Source organism: Rutilus rutilus (assembly GCF_951802725.1).
Source record: "Rutilus rutilus genome assembly, chromosome: 18".
NCBI lineage: Eukaryota > Metazoa > Chordata > Actinopteri > Cypriniformes > Leuciscidae > Rutilus > Rutilus rutilus.
This window is the reverse complement of record NC_140231.1, coordinates 30,474,173-30,498,506: the sequence shown is the minus strand read 5'-3', so window position 1 is coordinate 30,498,506 and position 24,334 is coordinate 30,474,173. Positions and strand designations below refer to the sequence as shown.

Sequence of the window (24,334 nt, the reverse complement as noted above, 5' to 3'; positions counted from 1 at the left end):
ATCTTAAGGAAATTATGTCTTAGTATCTTACTATTAAACTTAAGATTGTACTAAAGAATCCTGTTAATGTTAGGTTTAGGTGGAGGGTTTGGTGGAGTAATTATAATTAGCTTAATTTAAAGACAACAAAAGTGAAGTGTTGCCTAGTCTTTTCTTCGGGAAACAAAGCCAGCCATTTTATTGATTTGTCCTTTAGAAATGGTCTTTTAACTGCAAGGACTCGCAGCTACCGTAAACATAAATAACAGAGCTGCCAAAAACGTCTAGACTCAAACTGCCCCTAAAAAAATCCTAAATGACCTTCATAGGCCATACACAATCCTCTGATATCACTGCATGATAAAGCACTGATTCCTTACCGTTTTTAACACTTGTGTCCCATATAGGAGGCTATGATGTCATTACAGTAAAAGAGTTACATTCTGTTTGTCAATTAAAAATAAGGTGAAAACATTCAAATGGCCTTCCAATGAGAAATAATTATTTCCTCTTTTTTTTTTACTATCACTTATGTTCATTATATTTTCACATTATACATATATCACTATTTGATTTATATTATTTTATTTAGTTAAAATGCATTATTCAGTCATCATATGTTATCCTAATGGCGTTTTGTTTGGGCAACCAAATATAATGTCCAGGTATCGCTGCAAAGCTTCCTCTTGTAATTGCAGTCATTGATCCTGCTCTGATGTCCCCTAAACCCTTGCATCGTCGTCTTTCTTTAATGGTTTGAAACCAGTCTAGGTTGCAATCCCTCCCTGCCCCATTGGTGCTGATGAGAGGGAGTGGAGCGCGTCACCGACTGCGCGCGCTCTGCATTCGTGACGCGCATTCTGCAGGAGTGTCGCGTCTTTGCAGGTGATGCGAGATTTCTAGCCCTCCGCATACAGAAGATTCACCTCAGTGGGCATATATCGCTTTCTCTGACATATGCACGGGCAGACTGCTCAAACGCGACACTGAGGCGAACGGCAGCTGCTATGGAGACTGAGCGCGCATCAGTGCCTGTGAGGACGGTAAACACGCGCGGGTGTGCCTCGATGTGTCTTCTCAATCTGTAGGGCAAAAGCGACCGTGGCTTTCTCTTCTGAAGGATGGGCTACTCAGATCCGACATATAGTAGAGATCTGCTAGGAAACAGATCCCTTTGTTTTATTTTCATATGTGCTTTTGGACTGGTCACTTTATTGCAGCAAATCCTCTATGGCAAGAACTACATTAAAAGGTAAGATGATGATTTTTATCAATGGTGCATAATGCAACAACAACAAAAAAAAGTTCTGTGTGGGTATCTGTTCTGTATAATAAAGCAAAATTTATACTTATAATATGAAAGTCTTCAGCAGTTATTCTTAGACATATTCTAGTCATATTGCACCCATATTGCTTCAAAACCTCTTAAATTTGAGCTCCATTAAATCATGCCATACACAGTCCCTTGAATGACTGTCTATGCAGCGAGACGCTTAAGTCTGTTTTTCTTCTTCCTCTGTTTATTTTTCTCTTCTCTTCCTGATTTGTTTTTTTTCTTTCTATCTTCAGCCCTTTAAACAGCTCATACATCTTGCATAAACCTGTGTGACAGCAAAAATCCATATATTGCAGAACCTTATCCAGTTATGTCCATAATACGAGGCTATAAAAAAAACAAAACAGTGCACTGGAAGACTGCACTGGAAGACTGTGATGTAGCCTCTGTTTTTTTTTTTTTTCTTGCATGAGCACATAGCCTAGATTCAAGCACTGGAAATTAATTATGCATTGAAATCATGGTGCTGTTTCATAAGACCCAGATTTCATGCCTTTTTTGGGTCCACTTACATCAAAATGACATCATACTAAGAATAAGCCCCGGAAGGTGAATCATTTTCGAGTTTTTTTGGGAGCGGAGGTAAGCAGAGTGAGATGGCTCAGCATTGCGAGGGTGTTTGAGTGTGCGTGTGTGTGTGTGTGTGTGTGTGTTTGTCTGTGTAAAATGGCGTCTCTCGTAAGAAGCGCCCCCAGTGCATTATGGTTCCTGCGTCCCAGCAGATGCCCATATGCTGAATTCGAGCTTTCTAACACTCCCACCTGAACCCCCCTCCTGCGTCCACCTCTAACACACACTCAGCATTCATGACATCAGAGCCTGATGGCTGCATTTCGATTGCATGAATGCTGTCCTGTACCCCGTATCTATTCTGCTGAAGTGGAGAGAAACAAGCGTATGGGTGGGTGATGGTTTCGGCTTTAATGTAACATGCAAACTGCAGATTCAAAACCGTGCAGCAATGGAGACCAAATGGAGACTTTTGAGTTATTTCTCCCTATTTTTTGTTTCCTTAGTGTTTCAAAGCATGTGAATAAAAAACTGAGCTCAGATTTACTAAGAAACCATATGCTTTCATTATGAAAATGAACTTAAAACCAAGTAATAGTCTAAATATGAAACATTTGTCTTTCCAAGACCAAGTTATCTGGGTCATTCTATATTTTTAGTGGTGTTTTGCCAAGGCGAACCTTGGTGAAATGATAAAAAATAGTTTAAAAATCCCATAGATTTAAAGAGGGTGTAAAGACAAATTAAGGTTTATTCTAGTAGAACTGCTCATTTGGCTTGGATCAATAAACATTTATTTTGGAAAGTCAGTCCGCTATCATGGACTGTAGAACTGTAGAGAGTACTTGATAATTTACTTTATAGATTTATTCTTGACTTAGTAAAGCTACTCAGAATTACTGACTCCCAGAATGCATTGCGGCATAAAAAAATTAAGCAATTGCATAAAATGTAAAACAATTGATAAAACAAATAAATAAAATGTAATTGTTGCCATTGATTTGTTCTGCATGCTGAATGTTGATGTCTGTGTGTGACTCAAGCAAGGTCAGTTGCAAGATATTGTCATAACTACGTGAGGATTTTATCAAGGCGTTTATTACATAAGTGTTAGCAATACAGTTATAACAGATCATAATTCTACGTGAAAAGTAAAGTGGGTAATGATCTGGTAGAAGGTCACCTTTTTAAAGCAACATATTTATTACTTCTATTCCTTTGAAACCACAAATAACTGTGATTTCTTGTTGCATCACCTTCATCAATAGGAAGAGAATTATAGTCATATAAATGAAGTTCCAAGTGCCCAACCGAAGGGAACACTAATCACCATAATGGCGACTTCAAACAAAACCATTTTAGGAAATCAACATCAATTTATGATCTTATGTGTTCTTCTCTCAGACTTTTCAGTTGTATTGACAATTCAACATCCAAGATGACTTTGGAAAATTAATGAATGCAACTAAGGAAGACATAACTGCAGAAGTGGAGGAAATTAGTGAAAATTATATTAAGAATTGCCACTGCTTTTTTTTTGGTACTCAAACCAACCAATTAATGTTGTGTTTTCTAAGTAACAAAGGCATATGCGAATAGTACGGATTACTACATTTTTACAATTAAGTTAAGACATTAAGTAAAGTTAATGTTTTTTAGCGTCACAAAGCTTATTCAAAATAAGTACCTTCTCAAGAGAGTATGCTATATTTCAGACGCAGCCATACGCAGTCAGACCTTTTCATGAGTCATTCAAAGGACTCGAGAGATACCGGTTTGACTCAGTCTGGAATCTGAATTAACTGGGTTCTAAATCAACATGTAACTCATCATGAAATGCAAATTAAATGGGATTTAGGCATTTTGTGTAATAATGACATGTAGCCTAACACTTTGTTTTTTCAATTGTGCCTTTATAAATATTGATTCTAAAAGTGTTTTTAATGCAATATGAGAATAGACTACTAGTATTACCAGCCGTTTTGCCCAACTTTGAGCACCACTTACACATTTTCTTCAGAAAATGTCAAAATGTCACCATTAAAGGTGCAGTAAGTGATTTCTGAGAAATGCTGTTGAAAGTGGATCAGACCGAGCACCAAAACACACTTGTAGCCAATAAGCAGAAAGGGGCGTGTCCACTCATTAGGGGGAGGTTCCTGTGCATAGCGTGTTTTAGGGCAGGGCGGTATATCGAGTTTGTACGATATATCGATATATTTTTTAGAAATGATGTGGAATGAGGCAATACCGTTTATCGATACAGTAGTTTGATACGAGCACATCTGAAAAATAGCGGAGTACGCAGTGTGAGCTGCTGCAGTGAAAGTACATTGTACAATTTGTGCTAAACATGACACAAGCTCATGTTAAGCGCTTCAAACTAACTGGTAAGATATAGTTGACAAGTTTAAAGCAGCTTACCCTGTCAGATGCTCTGACAGATACTGTTGCTGACGGACAGATAAATTCTTGCGCTGTTTAATGCGTTTGAGATCTGGTGCTTTCCTCAGTGCTTAACTTAGATGTCACAGGTATATTCTCCATCTGTAAATGTTAGAAAGTCAAACAAATATGTCCATTTCACTGTCAATAGAGGACGAGCCTTCTGCAAGTGAATCTCCGCTAATATTCAAGCTTCCGCGAACGAGCGCCGCCGCGCGCATGCGTGCCAAACATACAGAGCACAATGCAATAATTCTGACTAAAATATACATATTGCTAAAATATTTGTTGTTGTTGTGACAGTAAATGTGCCATATGTGGAATTTTAAGTATATTTTTATGAAAGTGACCATTATGGGTTAATCAAATGCAGGCTTATATAATTAGTTTGTGCTTTTGTTTTTATTTTCATTTTCATTTTTAGTTTAACCTTCAGTCAATTTAAAAACAAAAGCATAATTTTTGTTTTTAGATTGTAATGTTACAATTTTAGAATGTATTGTGATTTTAACCACCTTTTTGTACATAATATATATAGCCTACATTACATTCACTATATTTGTTTACTTCAATATCAACATTGTTTGTAGGATATCACTGGGCAGGATGTGAAATAATTAAAAAATAAAATAGAAACTGATTTTCTTTATCCAAATAGAAAAATGTAGAAAGTACAGAGATATACTGTATATCGTATATCGACATTTAATCAAAAAATACGGAGATATGATTTTTTGGCCATATCGCCAAGCCTAGCGTGTTTGTGAATTTGGGGGCGGAGCTATCAAGATAGGGGTGTGATCCTTTTGTGTAGGGGCGTGTTTGTTTTGGTGATTTCAAACATCAACAGCGTTTCTCATAAATCGCTTACTGCACCTTTAAGTCTCCTGCACAAATGGAAGAGCAACCTCTGAGCGATGAAGTCTGTATATGCACTGCAGCATACAGTATGTGTGAGCATGTGACAGTGAAGTTATTTTGATATTTACATCTCAGCATTAAAGCAGTGACAAACACAGCTCTCAGATTGCTGCTCTCACGTCGGCCTGGCTGCCGCTGTGGAGACACTGACAAATGCATGCATTAATAATGCATCCACAGAACTGAATAAAGCCACTGAATAAAAACGTCCTCTTAAAAGCTTCTGCCAGGTCAAATTGCATTAGAATTATTATAAGCACTTTATGGTGGAATTGGCCTTCTAATGCCATTGCAATTATTCTTAAAGCTGTCATGTGGTGCAGAGGTTGGCGCGGAGTTTCAACTTAAGATAAAATCGCACTGAACTGGCCAGGGCAAGAAGCGATTGCTGTTTATAGATATTTATGCATATGAATCTATTGCATCAAGGTTATTTTTATTATGATTTCCTCCTAGCTTACACTGCCACATTTAGGATCAGCCTCTGCAGTTTTGTGCCAGGCTTGAAATTTCCCCTTTGTCCTGGAGATATTGATTTGCTAAGTGCAGAAAAAGTATTGACATTTAGATACATCTTCAGCTGTGACCTTATCTACTCGTCTCTCTCTCTCTCTCTCTCTCTCTCTCTCTCTCTCTCTCTCTCTCTCTCTCTCTCTCTCTCTCTCTCTCTCTCTCTCTCTCTCTCTCTCTCCTCACATTAGCAGCTGAGTTTGCATTTCTCATCCTGGTCACGGTGTTTACAGGAATTTGAAGAGCTGATGTCCACATTAAAATGACTCTTTCAGGATATGTACACGTCGGCTACTACAGCGAATTTGAAACTTGTGTACTTTCTCTTCAGGGAAAATAATGTAGGCTACTAAAAAAAGAGATGGCATCATGTTGTTCACAGATTAATTTTTTTTTTTCCAGTGAAATGCTGTCTATATGAAACTGACTGATTGGTTTAGTAAAAAAAAAAAAAAAAAACTTATACATAAAAAGAAAAAAAAAAATCCTAGATACATATTTAGTTTTTTTATTATGATTTGTGACCCTGGACCACAAAACCAGTCACATGGGTCAATTTTCTGAAATTAAGATGTATAGATCATCTGAAAGCTGAATAAATGAGCTTTCCATTGATGTATGGTTTGTTAGGATAGGACAATATTTGGCAGATATAAAACTATTTGAACATCTGGAATCTGAGGGGGCAAAAAACATCGAAAAATTGAGAAAACCCTTTAAAGTTGTCCATATATGTTCGAGATTGTGCTGCATTCACTCACAAAAATAAATGTTTTATATATTTACGTAGGAAATGTACAAAATATCTTCATGGATCATGATCTTTACTTAATATCCTAATGATTTTTGCCATAAAAGAAAAATGGATAATTTTGACCCATACAATGTATTGTTGGCTATATTGCCACAAATATACCAGTGCGACTTATGACTGGTTTTGTGATCCAGGGTCAATTTTTTTTCAATATAAGACAGCAATGTCTTATCTCCCAAATGCCTGTAAATAATCAGGATTATTGCTTTTCTTCTAACCCAGCATATGTCTGATCTCTCGCTCTCTCTCTCTATTTTTGTTTACCAGTGTTTTAATCCATTAAGCATTGAAGCAAAATAAGCATCAGTAAGATTAATGTCCAGAAACGTGCAAAATAAGACCATGCGCAGGGTGAAGACTTGCAACATCTGTCCTCAGTTGTAAATATACACTATATACTGGTCAAAGGTTTGGGGTCAGTAAGATTTTCTTGTTTTTGAAAGAAATTGATTCTTTTATTCAGCAAGGATGCATTCAATTGATCAAAAGTGACAGTAAAGACATTTATAATGTTACAAAAGACTCTATTTAAAATAAATGCTGTTCTTTTGAACTTTTTATTCATCAAAGAATCCTGATATGAAATGTAGACCTATTTCCAACTCTTTTTCATAATCATTGATAATAATCAGAAATGTTTCTTGAGCATCAAATCATCATATTAGAATGATTTCTGAAGGATCATGTGACACTGAAGACTGGAGGAATGATGCTGAAAATCAATAAATTACATTCTAAAATATATTCAAATAGAAAAGAGTTTAAATTGTAATAATATCTCACAATATTACGTTTTTTACTGTATTGTTCATCAAATAAATGCAGCCTTGATTTTGAAAACTTTCAAAAACATGAAAAAAGTCTTTCCGACCTCAGACTTTTGAATGGTAATACATGTCTTCAGTTCAGATCAAATTATTCAGTTTTCCTGAATTTATTGTGATGTTTGTGACAGAGAAAAGGTCTAATGTATATCAACACTCTTGCTTTTTTCAAGATATAAGTCTCACTTAGAAATGTCTGAATGTCTTTGGATTAGATAATATAATAACAAACCAAATAACCTTTATTTTAAGGAAAGAAAGGACAAGCACACTTTTCAAGCAAGGTTAATTAATAGTTTTAGAAAAACGAGTGCAGCTTTTGTTTGCAGATGCCACATGGTTCGATACTCTTGTTATTGACATTTGAACTGCATCTGAACATCTGCATTTGATTATTGACACATCAAGTGTCTAAATGGGTGTAACGCAATACGAGAATGTTTTTTTATTTAATATTTTGTATTTTTAGGGGATTTTATGGTACTAAATTATATACAGTAGTTATAATCAATTTATTCACTTTTTGAGCATGGACCTGAAAATGATATTTCCAACTTTAAGTGTCTTGAATGCTTTTGAGCACAGACTTCAGTTTGGTCTCTTTTTAAAGACGACAAAGTTTAAAAAAGTGAACTTTTTTGTTGATTTTTTTTCTTTAATTTTATGAAAAATGCAAAAACAACATTTTCAATATTTATAATAAATATATATTTTGCAAAACCCATTTTACTCTAAAACTGTGAGAAAATCGAAGCCATAAATCTAAACAAGCTGTGATCCAAATATGAGGTTGCTGTCTCAAAAAACGAGCTTTCAGGAAGAGTTTGTTTGCGCGCAGTACTAAACGTTTCCACTAGATGAAATTCGTCTCCCATTCATTTCCAGTACAAGTGTGTTGTACGAACCATACAAGTGTGACTATTTTTTTTTCAGGACCATTTAACATTTTCGAATCATGTCCATGATTTGTGTGTGTATGTGTGTGTGTGTACTTGTACAACTATCTTTGTGAGGACCAGTTTGAGTTTTAGACCATTGGAGTGAGGACAAAGAGAGTAAAGTGAGGACATTTTGGCCGGTCCTCGCTTTCTGAGAGCCCTTTAAAGGCCTGTTTGAGGGTCAAGACTTGGTTTTAGGGATAAGGTTATAATGAGGTTAAGGGTCGGTTTAGGGTAAGGGTTTGGGTTAGGCACCTAGTTGTGATGGGTAAGGCTAGGGTAAGCGGCTAGAGATTGCATTGTGTCAATGAATGTCCTCATAAAGATAAGTGTACAAGAATGTGTGTGTGTGTGTGTGTGTTCACACAGCAAGTGCCAAAACCTTTAAAAATCTTTGGCCAAAAATAACCAAACAGCAACACGCATCTGACAGTAGGGCAAACCAATGTTTTAGTTTGAAGCACGACACAGAGTTTGAGAGCATTTCCACTGTTTTCATTCAGTACACAAGCGAAACACTCATCCGGAAAATGTTAGGTACATGTCCCGTTACACCCCTTCTAAACACTTGGTTACACTTTATTTTAAGGTGTCATTGTTACACTCTCAGAAAAAAAGGTACAAAAGCTGTCACTGTGGCGGTACCTTTTCAAAAGGTACACCTTTGTACCTAAAGAGTGCATATAAGTCCCTCAAAGGTACATATTGGTACCAAACGTGTACATATTAGTACCTAAATGGTACATATTAGAACCCTTTTGAAGGGTACTGTCCCAGTGACAGCTTTTGTACCTTTTTTTTCTGAGAGTGTACAGTGTAATTATATATTTAAGTACTGAGTAATATTAAGCAACTACATGTACTTACTATAGGGTTAGGGTAGGATTAGGATTTGGTTGAGGGTTAGTTATGCATAACTTACTGTTATTACTATGGTAAGTACATGTAACGTATGTAACAAGGACACTGTAAAATAAAGTGTTAAACACTTTTGTCATCACTGTAGGCTGCAGCTGATAATGATGATATTTCTGTAAATGTAAAGACTTGTTATTTCCAGTATGTGAAGGGCTGTTCTGGTCTGCATCTTTGTCATGTCACTTGTCCGATCTGGAAGATTTTCAGTAACAGCATACACAAAAGTTGTACATACTTTGACAAGCCATCAATGAAACAACTCAAATCTTACAAATCTGTGTGTTTTTGACATTTATTTGCTGCCTTTGAACAAATAAATGAAACCTTAAACGACCTGCCTCATTTTTTCACTAGTGGGCAACAGTTTTCCCGCCTCAAAGGAGAGGAGGTGGGCAACTGGAGCGGGCTCATTAGTTACCCCGATGATGGAGGGATGAAGCCGGCCAGAAATGGGAGGAAAAGGTACAAAACCGCACAGAAACCTCTCAACAACAACACCAACACTCTAGAGAGACAGTGAGAGAGAGAGAGAGAGAAAGTGAGAGAGAGAGAGAGAGAGAGAGAGAGAGAGAGAGAGAATGCCACACAGCCAATGATCAGCCGCTTGCATGTATGGACTGGAGACACATCTAATCCCATCAGCCAATCAGATGAGCTGTGGCAGCTAAAACCACTTCACGATTATCAGAGCGAATCAGAGGGCCAGGACTAATTAGAGTTTCACTTTTAGATTTCCATGGGAGAAATTAAGCACAGCAGTAATCGCTTCAGGAAGTATTTGTCCCATTCGCTTTCTCCAAACCAAACCTGCTGTGAAATGAATCGCAACCTCACAAACTTTGATTTGAAGTGAAAGTTTGAACATCTGAGAAAAAAACTGACAAAGGTGTAAGTCTGTGTTTTTTTTCTACTAACTTACTGTATATTGCACAATATATAGCCTACATGTGTACTAGCTAATTTGAAACTGTTTGTATGCTACATTTTGTAAAAACATCTCAGCTGTAATTACTTCTGGTTTATTCGTCATACTGGAAGGGGAAGGAAATGTTGGGCACATTGCATTGTGGGAAACAGTGTTCCATGCAGTTTGCTTTATTGTATAGTGCAAGTTATTTGCACGTCGAAACATCTGAACAAAGCCACTGCACTTAAATGGGAATTGACTACTTATCCCATAAAGCATTGCTAAAATTGTAGATGAATCAGATTATTGTACAATATAAACCAATTTACCATAAGCAAATAATTTTAGAAAATACAATATATTTTACGGTTATTGCAACATACAGTTATTAAAAATATTTATTAAATTATGTATTATTAAATATGATATAAATGCTACACAGCCCTGCATCTTGATTTTTTTTTTTTTTTTTGCTGATTTGCAAAAAAAGGCCTATTATTACCTAAGATTTTTCATAATATACTGAATATGTATGAGCTTTTATGCACTTATCAAAATAACAAAGGCAGTTAAATGTCAAAGGTGTGGTTTTAATGGGTTTCTGCGGGTCTTAAAAGGTATTTTTCGCCCTTACACAAATTAAGGCCTAAAAAAGGTTTTAAAGGGGAAAGCCTTAAATTCATAAAATCATGGCATTAAATGTTGCACAAAATATCTTCCTCAGTATTTCTGTCCCGTTTTCCAATACATCTTTAAATCAAGATACATTTACTTAAGATGCAAATGTCAAATGAAATCTTGAAGAATTAAGTGAGTTTAGAGAACAAGAACAACTATCTGTCAGTGAGTTATGAAAACTTCCCTTTGAATTCAGTTTATATTTCTGAGCCCACTGGCAGATATTTGTTCTTGATTCAATCATAAACTCACTTCATTTTGATCAATTTCACAGAAAACAAGACTTTGTATTAAAGGGATACTCCACTTTTTTGGGAAATAGGCTCATTTTACAACTCCCCCAGAGTTAAACAATTGAGTTTTACCGTTTTCGAATCCATTCAGCCGATCTCCGGGTCTGGCGGTACCACTTTTAGCATAGCTTAGCATAGATCATTGAATCGGACAAGACCATTAGCATCTCTCTCAAAAAAATGACCAAAGACTTTAGATATTTTTCCTATTTAAAACTTGACTCTTCTGTAGTTACATCGTGTACAAAGACCGACGGAAAATGTAAAGTTGCGATTTTCTAGGCTGATATGGCTAGGAACTATACTCTCATTCCTGCGTAATAATCAAGAAACTTTGCTGCCGTACCATGAGTGCAGCAGGCGTAATGATGTGACGCAGCGCCTGAAAATAGGTCTAATAGGTTAGACAAACTTAGTCCCGGTCACGTTGGAAGTTACAGAGCTGGGGACTATTTTCAGGCGCTGCGTCATATCATATCATCGCCAGACCCGGAGATCGGCTGAATGGATTCGAAAACGGTAAAACTCAACTGTTTAACTCTGGGGGAGTTGTAAAATGAGCCTTTTTCCAAAAAAAGTGGAGTATCCCTTTAAGTAAATGTATCTTGATTTAAGAATCTTTAGACATTTGCACTGGAAACCAAGACAAAAATACTGAGGAAGAGCACAATTTTGCACAAAAAAAGTGTTCTTAGACATTACATTTAGAGAACATACTGGTGTATTGAGTTCCCTTCAATTCTTTACTTGGTCTTAAAAAGGTCTTAAATGCAAACCTTCGTAAAACCTGCAGAAACCCTGAGCATTTGAAATGTATCATTGAACTTAGTCGGCAAAGGAGTGCAAAAACAAATGTCAACAAACTTTTCGCACTGTTCGGATGTAGTAAAACATTCACAGATGAAGCGTTTTCTTCTGTCACTGGCCATGATTGTAACATTGAAATCATGGATTAGGCATAAAATTATGTCAAACATTTTGTGAGAAAACAAAACAGGCACTATTTTTGGAATCAGCACCCCAAAATTAGTGAGAAACAAGGATTGGGTTTCATTCAGCAAATATGATGCAGTGTGGTGTTTATAGTATTATAATGGGGCTAAAGGCGCACCGGGGTAAAAGGCGCATTTACCTCGATTCTCTTTTAAACCACTAGATGGAACAAACATTCAGCTCAGCACAAAGTTGATTCTGCACTAATTTGATCTAATATTTGATTTTTAATAAAAAAATTAATAATATATATTTTTTTATTTAATATATTTTGAGACAAACGTCTCCTTAATGATTTTCAGTTTTGTTGAAGGTAAGAATATGTAAAAGTATGGTATTTGTGGTAAACGGCGCCCCTGCTGTCACAATAATTAATATGATAATAAATATCTGGCTGACTTTTCCATTTGTTGACATGACATGGTTAGATTCAGATGGGAAATATCAAATATTAAGTCGGGGTGTCCACCTTAGAGATAATACCCATATTTATGATGAAAAAATTCTTATTGACATAATAAAATGTCCATTTTTTTGTTACTAAAGCTATATTAATTTATAATGGGATCTCATTCAATGCTTTCATAATTTTTTTTAATAATTTTGTTTCTGTACTTTTAAAATGAACATATTTTAATGACAGTATATTTATTTAACAAAAACGAGTACAAAAATAGTTCAAACATTGCTAAAGTGATTGTATAGACATTATTAAAAATGTATAAATGTATAAATACTGTGTGTGGGGTGAAAGGCCCACCTTGCCACCATTTTTAACCAAACAAACCACTTTTCTGATTTATTCTCACACGAAACCTATTCTCCATCGCTTTCCAATAAAAGCACGTTTTCCTCACGATGTGCCTTCAGCCCCGCTATATTTAAGTGGAGACGATTGTGTGGAGAAAACGGATGGGATGTGTACCCGGGGAACCCTGCTGTTGTGCTCTGTTGTGGTTTTCAGGAACTGAAGGGTCATTGAACCACACGTTTAAACTCTAAACCTAATCCACTTGTATGCATCTCGACAGATGTGTCCGTCAGAGTTTTCAGCACTCTGAGGCTCAGATCACCGTAGTTTTCACGCCGTGCCTAGCTGATTTGCAGAAGAAAAAAAAAGACAAAAAGAAAAGGTAGGCCACACTGATGGCATCTCCAGTTCACCTCCTTGCCAACCCTTGAGGATGTCTCTTCTTCGTCTTCTTTCCCATCGAGGGTCCGACTGCTCATGCTCAGTGCTCGGCACACCGCCGATCCGTTTCTGCATGTTGTCTGCAACTCACCATCCGCCCTTGACCTCTGACCTCTGACCCCATCACCCCCTTCCCCTCTACCTGAGGATGGGAGACCCTCCTTGTGTTCTTCTGGATGTCATGGGTCCCTGTTTCTGTGTCCCATCATGCATTTCTTAACCCTCCCCACCCCCCCCACACACCTCACCTGCAGTGTGTCATGAGCACACTTGAGTGTGTGTGTGTGTGTGTGTGTGTGTGTGTGCACGCAAACAGCTTGTGTAGTGGAGCGTGAGTGTGTGTGTCATGTGACTTGATTCCCGCTTGCTCATTGCACCGCCTCTTTTTGACCTAAACAAGTAGGTTTTTTATTTTTTTTTTAACGGTTTTTCTTTTCATCAAAATGATCACAGAAGATTGTAATGTGTCATCGAGGGTGTTTGACTGATCACACATAAGGTCGCTCATGATTACCCAGTGTGCACCTCTTCAGGCTACAGCACAGTCACATGTCATGACGTCACTCCAGTCAGAGATGTATGGAATCGCTAAATGTGTTTCTTTTTCTTCTGCCTTGCCTTCCATCGCTCCTTCACTTTATTTCTCTCTTTGCTATCTCGTCATTCATCTTCATTACAAACCATTATTTTAATAATTCACAGTAGTCTTGGTATTGATGGCATTTAAACCACTAAACAGCATTTTATTTATTATTATTATTAATAATAAGAGGAATAAAATGCAATTTAAATAATAATACAATGAAATAATGCAATAGTAATAGAATAAAATAATATTAAAATAATCTTGAATAATAATAATAGTTATATACTCAGCTTTTAATTTTACAGTGCAGTATTATTATTACAATAGTAATATAATAAAATTATAATATTTTAAGAATAATAATAAAATAAAATAATTGGCTACACTTTATTTCGATAGTCCACTTTAGACATTCTACTAACTATAAGTAACTTTGCAACTACATGTCAACTAACTGTCATTAGAGTATTAGTAGACTGGTAGGTTATGGTTAGGTGTCATAGGGTTCGGGTTAGGAGAATAAGTTGACTTATATGAGTCATATAATGTCTGTAAGAGAGCATCGAAGTAAAGTGTTAGCAGATATTAAGCAGACAGTCTACTAATAATCTAATGACAGTTAGTTGACATGTAGTTGCAAAGTTTGCTTATAGTTAGTAGAATGTCTAAAGTGGACTATCGAAATAAAGTGTTACCAAATAATTTGAATAATAATAATAATGCAAATATTTTTGTTATTATAATGACAGTTATTATTATTATTAGTGTTAATAATATTTATTATTATTGATATTTTTGTATTATATAGTCATATGGTCACATGGAATATATAATTTAGAACATGTTATTATATAACATATAAGAAAAATATATATATATATATATAAATGCTGTAGTGTTTGTAGCCTTTGATATATGGGAGGCCTTTGGCTTCTGCAAAGATAGTTATCAGCCATTTTGGTCTGCAGTCCACCATTACAGTCCATTCAAATGGAAACTCAAAGCACTGAGTATGCTCTCATGGACGCCATGCCTGAGGCAAAAATGAAAATGGTAAACAGAGACATGAGAAAAACACTTCTTCACACACACATACAGATTATTCATTTAGTCCATGTTTTTTTTTTAATGCATATTTTCTGTATTTCTGTTTCACAACCAAGGTGAGGACTCATATTTCATCCATCCAAACCCTGCTGCCTCTTCTCATTGTGGTGAAACTGTTATTTCTTTTATATTTCTCCTCAGAACATCAGCAAAGACCATTGTTAGCTGAATGTGTCTTGCATATCAGAAGGAATGTGTCTTCAAAGTTGAAGAATCCTCAAGGTTTTCTATGGAATTCCTGTTATAATTTGGAACCAATCCAAATGGGAACATTATGGACATACAGTACATGCATACACAAATAAATGTTTCACTGTTGTTGTTGTTTTAGTTTTTTCACAATTAACATATTTTGGATGTTGAGGTAAATTTTAAATTGGACACTGAAACTTTAATACAATTTTATAAATTCATTTCTAGTTATGTCAATTTTATCAGGTAGAAATTCCTATTTGATAGTAAATATATATACAGTACCAGTCAAAAGTTTGGAAACGTTACTATTTTTAATGTTTTTGAAAGAAGTCTCTTATGCTCATCAAGCCTGCAGTTAAAAAAAAAAAAAACAGTAATATTATGAAATATTATTACAATTTAAAATAATGGTTCTCTTTTTTAATATACTTTAAAATGTAATTTATTTTTGTGATGCAAAGCTGAATTTTCATCAGCAAGTACTCCAGTCTTTGGTGTCTTATGATCCTTCAGAAATCATTCTAATATGCTGATTTATGATCAATGTTGGAAACAGAAATATATTTTTTTATAACCTGAGATACTTTTTTCAGGATTATTTGATGAATAAAAAGTTAAAAAGAACTGTATTTATTTAGAATAGAAATCTTTTGTAACAATATACACTACCGTTCAAAAGTTTGGGAACAATAACTTTTTTTTTTTTAAAGAAATTAGTACTTTAAATCAACAAGAATGCGTTAAATTGATAAAAGGTGATGGTAACGATTTATATTGTTAGAAATGTTTTTATTTTGAATAGATGCTGTTTTTATGAATAAATGCTGTTAACGTTTTACTCATCAATGAATCCTGAAAAAAGTATTCCAAAAAAATATATTAAACAGCACAACTGTTTCCATCATTGATAATAACTGAGTATCAAATTATCATATTACACTGTAAAAAAATTCTAACCCTCCCAAATCAAAATTTCAAGTGACCGATAACATCTAAATTTTTCAATTGGCCCAAGTGAAATTCTGTAAATTATAAAATTCAATTTACAGATTTTCACTTGGGCCAATTGAAAAATTTTGATGTTATCGGTCACTTTAAATTTTTGATTTGGGAGGGTTAGAAATTTTTTACAGTGTAGAATGATTTCTGAAGGATCATAAGACACCAAAGACTGGAGTACTTGCTGATGAAAATTCAGCTTTGCATCACAAAAATAAATTACATTTTAAAATATATTAAAAAAGAGAACCATTATTTTAAATTGTAATAATATTTCATAATATTACTGTTTTTTTTATTGTTTTTTGTTTTTTTTTAACTGCAGGCTTGATGAGCATAAGAGACTTCTTTCAAAAACATTAAAAATAGTAATGTTTCCAAACTTTTGACTGGTACTGTACATATATAATTATATAATATTTTGTAATTATACATACATTTTCATAATTTCATAGGTAATAAAAAGTGTAAACGCTGAAGAACATTTAGTTATTGAAACCTCTGGAATTACATAATTTCATACTGGACAAATATTTATATATTTAATTTAGCTAATTTCAATTGCCACTCATAGTTTCTGTAAATAACAATGTTTGAACATTAGCAGCTTTCTCATTACAGCGATCATGGCGCTTCAGACATTGTCTTTGATAATTTGAGGCTTCGGAGTCAGAAAGTTCTGTCGTTAATTACTCGACCTCATGTCGTTCCAAGACTTTCGTTCATCTTCAGAACACAAATGAAGATATTTTTGATGAAATCTGAGAGCTTTCTGTCCCTCCATTGACAGCTACGCTTGGACTGAACCGCTCAATTCATATGGATTAGTTTTACGATCTCTATATGAACTTTTTGAAGCGTCAACTTGGAGGAACAGAAAGCTCTCAGATTTCATCAAAAACATCTTTATTTGAGTTCCGAAGATGAACGAAAGTCTTACGGGTTTGGAACGACTTGAGCGTGAGTAATTAGGGACAGAATCTTAATTTTTGGCCGAACTATCCCTTTAATATGCAATACAAATGCAGTGTAAATGAAGAAAATGTGTTATTTGGTTCTTAGAGGATTCATATTTGATTCTGTTAGGATTGGTTCCAAGCTATGATAGAAATCCATTGGCATTCCCTCAGGATTGTTTGGCAAGACTGTAGAAAACGTGCAACAAGGATCTTCAGTTAGTCTGGAAGCCCATGGCAGTGTGTGCCGAGTGTTTGACTCTCTGTTTTCTGGCAGGTATCTGGAACGCTCCGATGGCTCTTTGGAGTTCAACTCCACTTCCTGCAAGGAACTACGGCAAGAAATCACAGATGTGAAAGTACTGACCATGTACGTTTCTCTCTCAGATGTCTGTACGTAGAGAGTAAGCAGTCCAGCGGGAGTCAGATATCCTGATGAATGTCTCATCTCAAAGGACAGACCTTGTAAAAAGAGCATCTATTTAAAGACATATAATATCTGAGCGAGAGCGCCGCTTCCTTTCCTTTCTTTGGTAGTGATTCTTAAGGAAACCGCACTTGTGCTGTGGCTGTGTTTAATTGGCTTTATGTGTGCGTGTGTTTTAGGGTGAAGACATCAGAGCTGTTTGAGCGATGGAGGAACCTGCAGGCGTGTAAGTGGGAGCAAAACAAGGAAGAGTCGGATCATTTCAAGTGAGTCCCACAAGCACACGTCCACTTTCTCCTTCCCTGTTTTCTTCTATCCCACAACGTCAGCACAGTCATAATGGGGCTTCTCTGTCAAAGGAATGATGTCATCTCTCTTATCATCTCAATCCAATAGGATTCTTTTGTTGTAACGAAGTGATGGTGATGTCATCTCTCCCCCTGTCCAATAGAATGTCTCTGTCACGTTGCTGCAATGCCCCCTCCTTCCTGTTTACCACGAAGAGAAACACTCCCTCGGGAACTAAACTGCGTTACGAGGTGGATACCAGTGGAATCTTGCACATCAGCCCGGAGATTTTTAAAATGCTCCCTGATGTGAGTGAGCGTAGAGTTAAATCATCTTTAAAGTGCTTGTTTTTGACTACATGGAAGAGAAGGATTAACCAATGATTCCTATCGGAATTTCATCATCATTTAGAACCATTCCTAATTGGAATTTTCATATTTAGATTCCGATAGTTTGGAGTATTTAGTTTCTAAGAGGATAAGAAAAGAAACTCTAATGGAGTTTATTAGCAAGACATTATTCCAATAAAATAGAACTTGAGGTATTCATAATGTATGTTATAATGCTTTATATATTTTCAGATATAATTGTAACCTAGTTAAAATGCATTATATTTGTATAGGTTCCTTATTCCATCTGAAATTAGTTGTTTGTCACGTGTTTTAATGCATTGTATTACGCATTATAATGTATTATAACTGTGGTTAGGCTACAGTTATTAATGAGATCATGCAATGCATTATAAGGTTCATTACAAGGCATACAGTAATTCGTTCAAATACTTTTATAATGCATTATATATAAAGTTGCACAAAATCTGATTCACATAAGATTCTCATTATGTGAATAGATTGTTTTACCAGAAGTGCAGAGAAGATGTTATATGCACACACACATGTAATTGTTCTACAGTTGAGTCTCTTGCGTGAAGCAGCCACACCCTGACTAACATTACCAATCTTTAAGTATCAAGGCAAGCGTTACCTAGCAACTTCTGCAGTGATCACACCCTAGAAACTCAATGCCTGCAACAGTTGCCAAGCAACCATCTCCAATCAATCATCCCTGCAATCCCATTTCGGTTCCTCCTGTCCTGTTTCTGAAAGTATTCTCTGCTCTGACTGCAGGACATGCCCTATTCCAAATCCCAGTTTAAGAAATGTGCTGTCATCGGGAACGGCGGCATCATCAAAAGCAGCAAGTGTGGACGAGAGATTGATGCCGCTGACTTTGTCTTCCGGTAAAATGCAAAGCGCTGTGTGTGTGTGTGTGTGTGTGTGTGTGTGTTTGTTTACATCATGGGAATATTTAGAGACCATCTAATCATGTTCAATCTCTCTTTTAGATGTAATATTCCTCCCATCTCAGATGTGTACAGTGAAGATGTGGGATCTAAGACTGATCTTGTAACTATAAATCCCAGCATTATAACTGAGAGGTACACACTGCACACACACACACACACACACACACACACACACACACACACACACACACACACACACACACACACACACACACACACACACACACACACACACACACACACACACACACATCTACTGAATGTGATCTCGTCACTAGTCAAACATAAAATGTATACATACATTTAATATAGGAGTGAATATTATATAATAAATAGGATTAAATATTATATAATAAAAAGCTTGTTTTTGTAAGGATACACACACACACACACACACACACACACACACACACACACACACACACACACACACACACACACACACACACACACACTCACCGACCACTTAATATTAAAAATCATAGCATTATTATTATTATTTCATTGTAGGCATTATTTATCCCTATTTATCATCACAGTAATATGTCTGGAGTTTTTACTTTAGTGATTTTTACATTTTTATTAATTAACCTCATTAACACTGATGATTGTTGTTACTTTTATATAGTATTTTTTACTGTAATCATTTTATAAAAAGACAGCATAACAAGTATTACCATGATGAATATTAATACTTTACAACTTAAATAATTTATATATATTTTTAGCATTATGATATTGAGAGTTCGGAGATAAAATCTGTAATAAGCATGAAAAGCCTAACTTATAATAGGCTTAATTTTTCTTTACGCAAAAAATAAACAATAATAAATAGTGCAGTCAAATCATATCTAACATTAGTCTTTGTTTACATAATACGTGTATATATATTATTATATTTATATATATTATATATGTCTATGTGTATATATACTGTACACACACACACACACACACACACACACACACATAATATATATAAATATAATCATATATATACACACAGACATGTATTATGTGAACAAAAACTTTTATGCTAGATGCGATTAATCGATTTGTCAGAACTATTATGTATATGTATTTCTTTTTAGGGGGGTGAAATATAATCTAGACATATTCTTAGCAGGTCCTTCTAAGAAATGTGTGCTATAACTTGATCCTTTATGCAAAGAAATAGCTATGAATACTAATGAGATCAGTTTGCATTCCTGTAACACAACCATTCGGACACTAAGGCCCTGTCCCAAATGGCGCACTTCATGTGGACTTTCGGTCTCGTGGACTTAAATTGTCTACGAGTCCGTAGGCCGTCCCATTCAGCATTTTAACGCTCTGAAGTGTGCTCAGCAGCGCCCCCTTTGTACCCCTGAAGCGGTCTTCTGCGAAGCCCGCATTGATGCAGGCCAATCAGACAACGGATGGGAGGAGATTTCGCTCACGGACAATTGTTGACATGGCTGAGAAGAAAATATTACGTTTTTTATGACCTAGATGTACATTTTACCAGTTGTTACCTACAGTTTATACAAACATTATGGTCATCGACCAGTGGTTGATGTCTCAAACATAATAATAGCGCGTTGAATAATACGATCGCATTATGATTCGTTAAATAAATAGAACCGAATGTCAGGGCTTTACTGAGTCATATGTAAATATAGTATGAATATTGAAACCTGTAAATTCATCTGAAACTCATTTTCATTATGTGTTAAAATTGTAATCCTAGTTCAAATGGAACATTATGTATTATTATGTACAACTGTACATCATTTAAATAAGCATGATGTATCTATTGTCTAATGCCCAGGTGGCATGCACAATATCAAAATATAGAACTGTAAAATTAGGCTGTGTAGTTGACATGGAGATAAGACGTCGGAGCGCAGATATGTGATTTCTCCTGTCCGACAGCAACCAGACCGTTATTTCCGGCGTGACGATTGAGTCTGTCCCAAAAATACCTCTCAATGCGCCCTCGTGGACTCGTGCCAGGGGCCCTATAGGTCTGCACTACATGACGTCACCAGTGTGGACTCTTACCCCTTTTCCACCAAAAAAGAACTTGTTCAGAACTGGTGCTGGTTCAGAGTTGGTTCAACTTGCGAACCATCTCAGAACCTGTTTGTTTTTCCACCGACTAGAAAGCCCAGCGAACAATTCATAACAATTACAATGTTGGACTACATCGTCTTTCTGCAAATGTTTCTCCTGGCTTTGCGATTCTATATTGGGGTCAGAAGAAGACGTTTAGAACACATTTGTGCTGCTCGTCTGGATTACTATAGATGGAGGTTACGTTCGAGAAGAAGTTCGACAATAACCCCGCCCCCAGCCCCCGACGTAAGCATGACGTGGTAAAAGAACGGTTCTAGTCCAGCAAAGAGTTGGTGCCGCTTTGGAACCAATTTTCCTGGCCGAGAACCGGTTCTTTGGCTGTCGAAACACAAAGAACTGGTTCGCGAGTAGGCACCGGCTCCGAACCGGCACCAGCACTGCCTTGGTGGAAAAGGGGTATCTGAGGAAGTCCACAAGTCCGGAGTGTGCCATTTGGGACAAGGCCTAACTCTCTCTCTCTCTCTCTCTCTCTCTCTATTTGCACCAGGTTTCAAAAGTTGGAGAAATGGAGAAAGCCATTTTATGACGTTCTCCGGAATTACGAGAACTCTTCGGTGGTTTTGCCGGCGTTTTACAACACGCGGAACACCGACGTGTCCTTCCGTGTGAAGTACATGCTGGACGACTTCCAGTCCACCCGCGGCGTGTTCTTCTTCCACCCGCAGTACCTGCTGAACGTGCAGCGCTTCTGGGGCGTGCAGGGCGTGCGAGCCAAGCGCCTGAGCAGCGGCCTGATGCTGGTCACCGCGGCCATGGAGTTATGCGAAGAAGTGCATCTCTACGGCTTCTGGGCGTTTCCCATGAACCCCTCCGGGATCTTCATAACACACCATTACTATGACAACGTCAAGCCCCGCCCCGGGTTCCACGCCATGCCGAATGAGATCTTCAACTTCATGCACATGCACGCTCGCGGCATCTTGCACGTGCACACGGGGCCCTGCAGGTGAAAAGGACGAGGGTCGGTGCCGAACGTGCGATCTGATTGGATCGTTTTGCAGAGCTCCTCCCGTTTACTGGCGCTACGGAACTTAGACTTATTAAGGCTGATTTAATACTTCTGTGTCGGACCTACGCCAGAGCCTCTACGCTGTAGGCAACGCGTTGGTTTTCATTTATACTTCTACGTCGTAGTCTGCGTTGAAATGGGAGCATGTGAAACCCGAGGGAGCGGTTCTAGCAGACCAATCACAGCGCTTGCGTCCGCGTAGAGTTGCCGCGTTGTTACATTTTTTGGAGAGGTGCACGTCAGGGTACGCCGAAGGGTACGCGCGCAACACACAACCTACGACGTAGCTACGGCGGGAGTTCGACGCAGAAGTATAAATTGGGCTTTACGCATGTGTACTTGCGTGTGTGCAAATCGCTGCCTTAAAGGCCAGCCGTTTTATTACTACGTGTTTTTACAAAATAATGTCTGGACGGTTGCAAAGTGGTTCGTGTTTCCTGTTCGGTGATTTTCTGTAGTTGTGTCGTATTTGTGTATCTGAGCAGATATCACGTTTTAAACTTTGTGATGAGGCTTCATGCGCCAAACAAAATAGCGACAAATGATGTAAAACAGAGCATTTTGTTTCTACGGTTTCTATTTCTGCAGAGTAGCCCCGCCCACTCTGGAATCTCATTGGTCCAAAATCCCAGTCCACTCAGTTGTACATTAAACATAAAATATATTCAGATTGGATGAGATTGTGGCACGTTGCACCTGTTTAAGGCACACTGTGCCCTTTATTACAATAACACTGTTTTAAGAGCAAGTTTAACATTCATTAATAACCACGTCAGTGCATAAAGTTTGGCATGAAGTTGAACATTCCAGCTGAAACTTTTATGTATAATGGTAAATGCTTGTACATGTTTAACGCATAGGTTCTGAAGATGTATGATAATTTACAAATGAAGTAACACTTTGTGTAATCAAATCCAACACAGTTGTTTATATGTTGAGGAATGTTTTTATAGTCCATTGGTTTCTCTCTCTCTCTCTCTCTCTCTCTCTCTCTCTCTCTCTCTCTCTCTCTCTCTCTCTCTCTCTCTCTCTCTCTCTCTCTCTCTCTCTCTCTCTCTCTCTCTCTCACACACACGATCAGTGATTGAGGTTTTAGTGTCTTTTAAATCGACTGATCTTGTTCATAATGCTGAACTTTATATACTTTGTTTCTTTCATATATGATATTGTGATAACAGTGTGACTTTATCACTTTACCAAGAAATCAACTTTTTAATATTTGCGATTTGAGATCCTGATTTCGTGAAACTTGAAGACATCTTAAAGACATCTATCTATCTATTTGTCTGTCACCACTGATTTCTTAAACTGCACAATATTCTTCTATTATTATCTTCTTTTTATTATTTTTGCATTTTATTCATATTTTTTTCTCATATTTATCATGCATTGTTTTTTTTTGTTGTCAGTTAACCTACCGTTGTTTTGGTAACACATGTACAGTTATTTGTCAAGCCAATAAAGTACACAGATCTGCTTCTCTATAAAGTGAGTTCTGTGGTGTTTTTATATTATTTTTAGTGTCTCTCTCTCTCTCTCTCTCTCTCTCTCTCTCTCTCTCTCTCTCAGATATCCAGAGTTGGTGTCAGATGTTGATCCAGTAGTAAATAATTGATCAGTTTCAGAGGTTAATCAGTGTTAATCAGACAAACATAGTTTGATTTCTCTGGAGTTCTCGTCCTTTACCTACACACACACACACACACACACACACACGTACGTACGTTGTGTTTTCATGTTTTATGGGGACTTTCCATAGACAGTTTTTTATATATTTCAGAACTTAACTGGGGAAACCCTACATTATACATCACATTATACAATTCTGTTTTTGAATGAGGATCTAAATAACATAATGGAACATTCTACACGTTTCTTTTTAATTCTGTGATGTCATTTTTATGATGTCCTCACTATTCTTACAAGAGTTTATTTTTTTCCATCTAAAAACTCCTTGGTAAGTTTTGCTTAAAAAACTTAAGAAGTTGAAATCCACCGGATATAAATCATGTAAGAAATAAAAAATACTTCTGAAATCTGAAAAAAGAGATCACCTGGAGAAAATCAGAGGAAATAGAATATGTT

General features: G+C 36.6%; 1 protein-coding gene across 6 annotated transcripts; it reads left to right on the top strand.

The window, feature by feature from the left end:
* The first annotated feature begins 821 nt into the window (after positions 1-821).
* Positions 822-23,755, top strand: st8sia5 (ST8 alpha-N-acetyl-neuraminide alpha-2,8-sialyltransferase 5). 6 transcript variants are annotated; one of them, XM_084387015.1, is made up of 9 exons: positions 822-1,231; positions 9,550-9,657; positions 13,098-13,199; positions 17,379-17,471; positions 17,708-17,794; positions 17,980-18,124; positions 18,944-19,056; positions 19,162-19,254; positions 21,728-23,755. In XM_084387015.1, exons 1-9 carry the CDS (start codon positions 1,101-1,103, stop codon positions 22,188-22,190), a joined length of 1,335 nt encoding a protein of 444 aa, XP_084243141.1. In that variant the 5' UTR covers positions 822-1,100; the 3' UTR covers positions 22,191-23,755. The 6 variants fall into 6 exon arrangements, with proteins under 6 accessions (XP_084243141.1, XP_084243142.1, XP_084243143.1 ...); XM_084387016.1 differs by lacking the exon at positions 17,379-17,471; XM_084387017.1 differs by lacking the exon at positions 13,098-13,199 and having other exon boundaries at positions 838-1,231.
* Positions 23,756-24,334: the final 579 nt, after the last annotated feature.

Excerpts from the sequence above, each read along its gene's own strand:
- st8sia5 (XM_084387015.1), top strand. The coding sequence starts at position 1,101 with ATGGGCTACTCAGATCCGACATATAGTAGAGATCTGCTAGGAAACAGA. Across the intron at positions 1,232-9,549 it reads GGCAAGAACTACATTAAAAG|TGGGCAACAGTTTTCCCGCC; the intron begins GTAAGATGATGA and ends TTTTTTCACTAG. Across the intron at positions 17,795-17,979 it reads GAAGAGTCGGATCATTTCAA|AATGTCTCTGTCACGTTGCT; the intron begins GTGAGTCCCACA and ends CCTGTCCAATAG.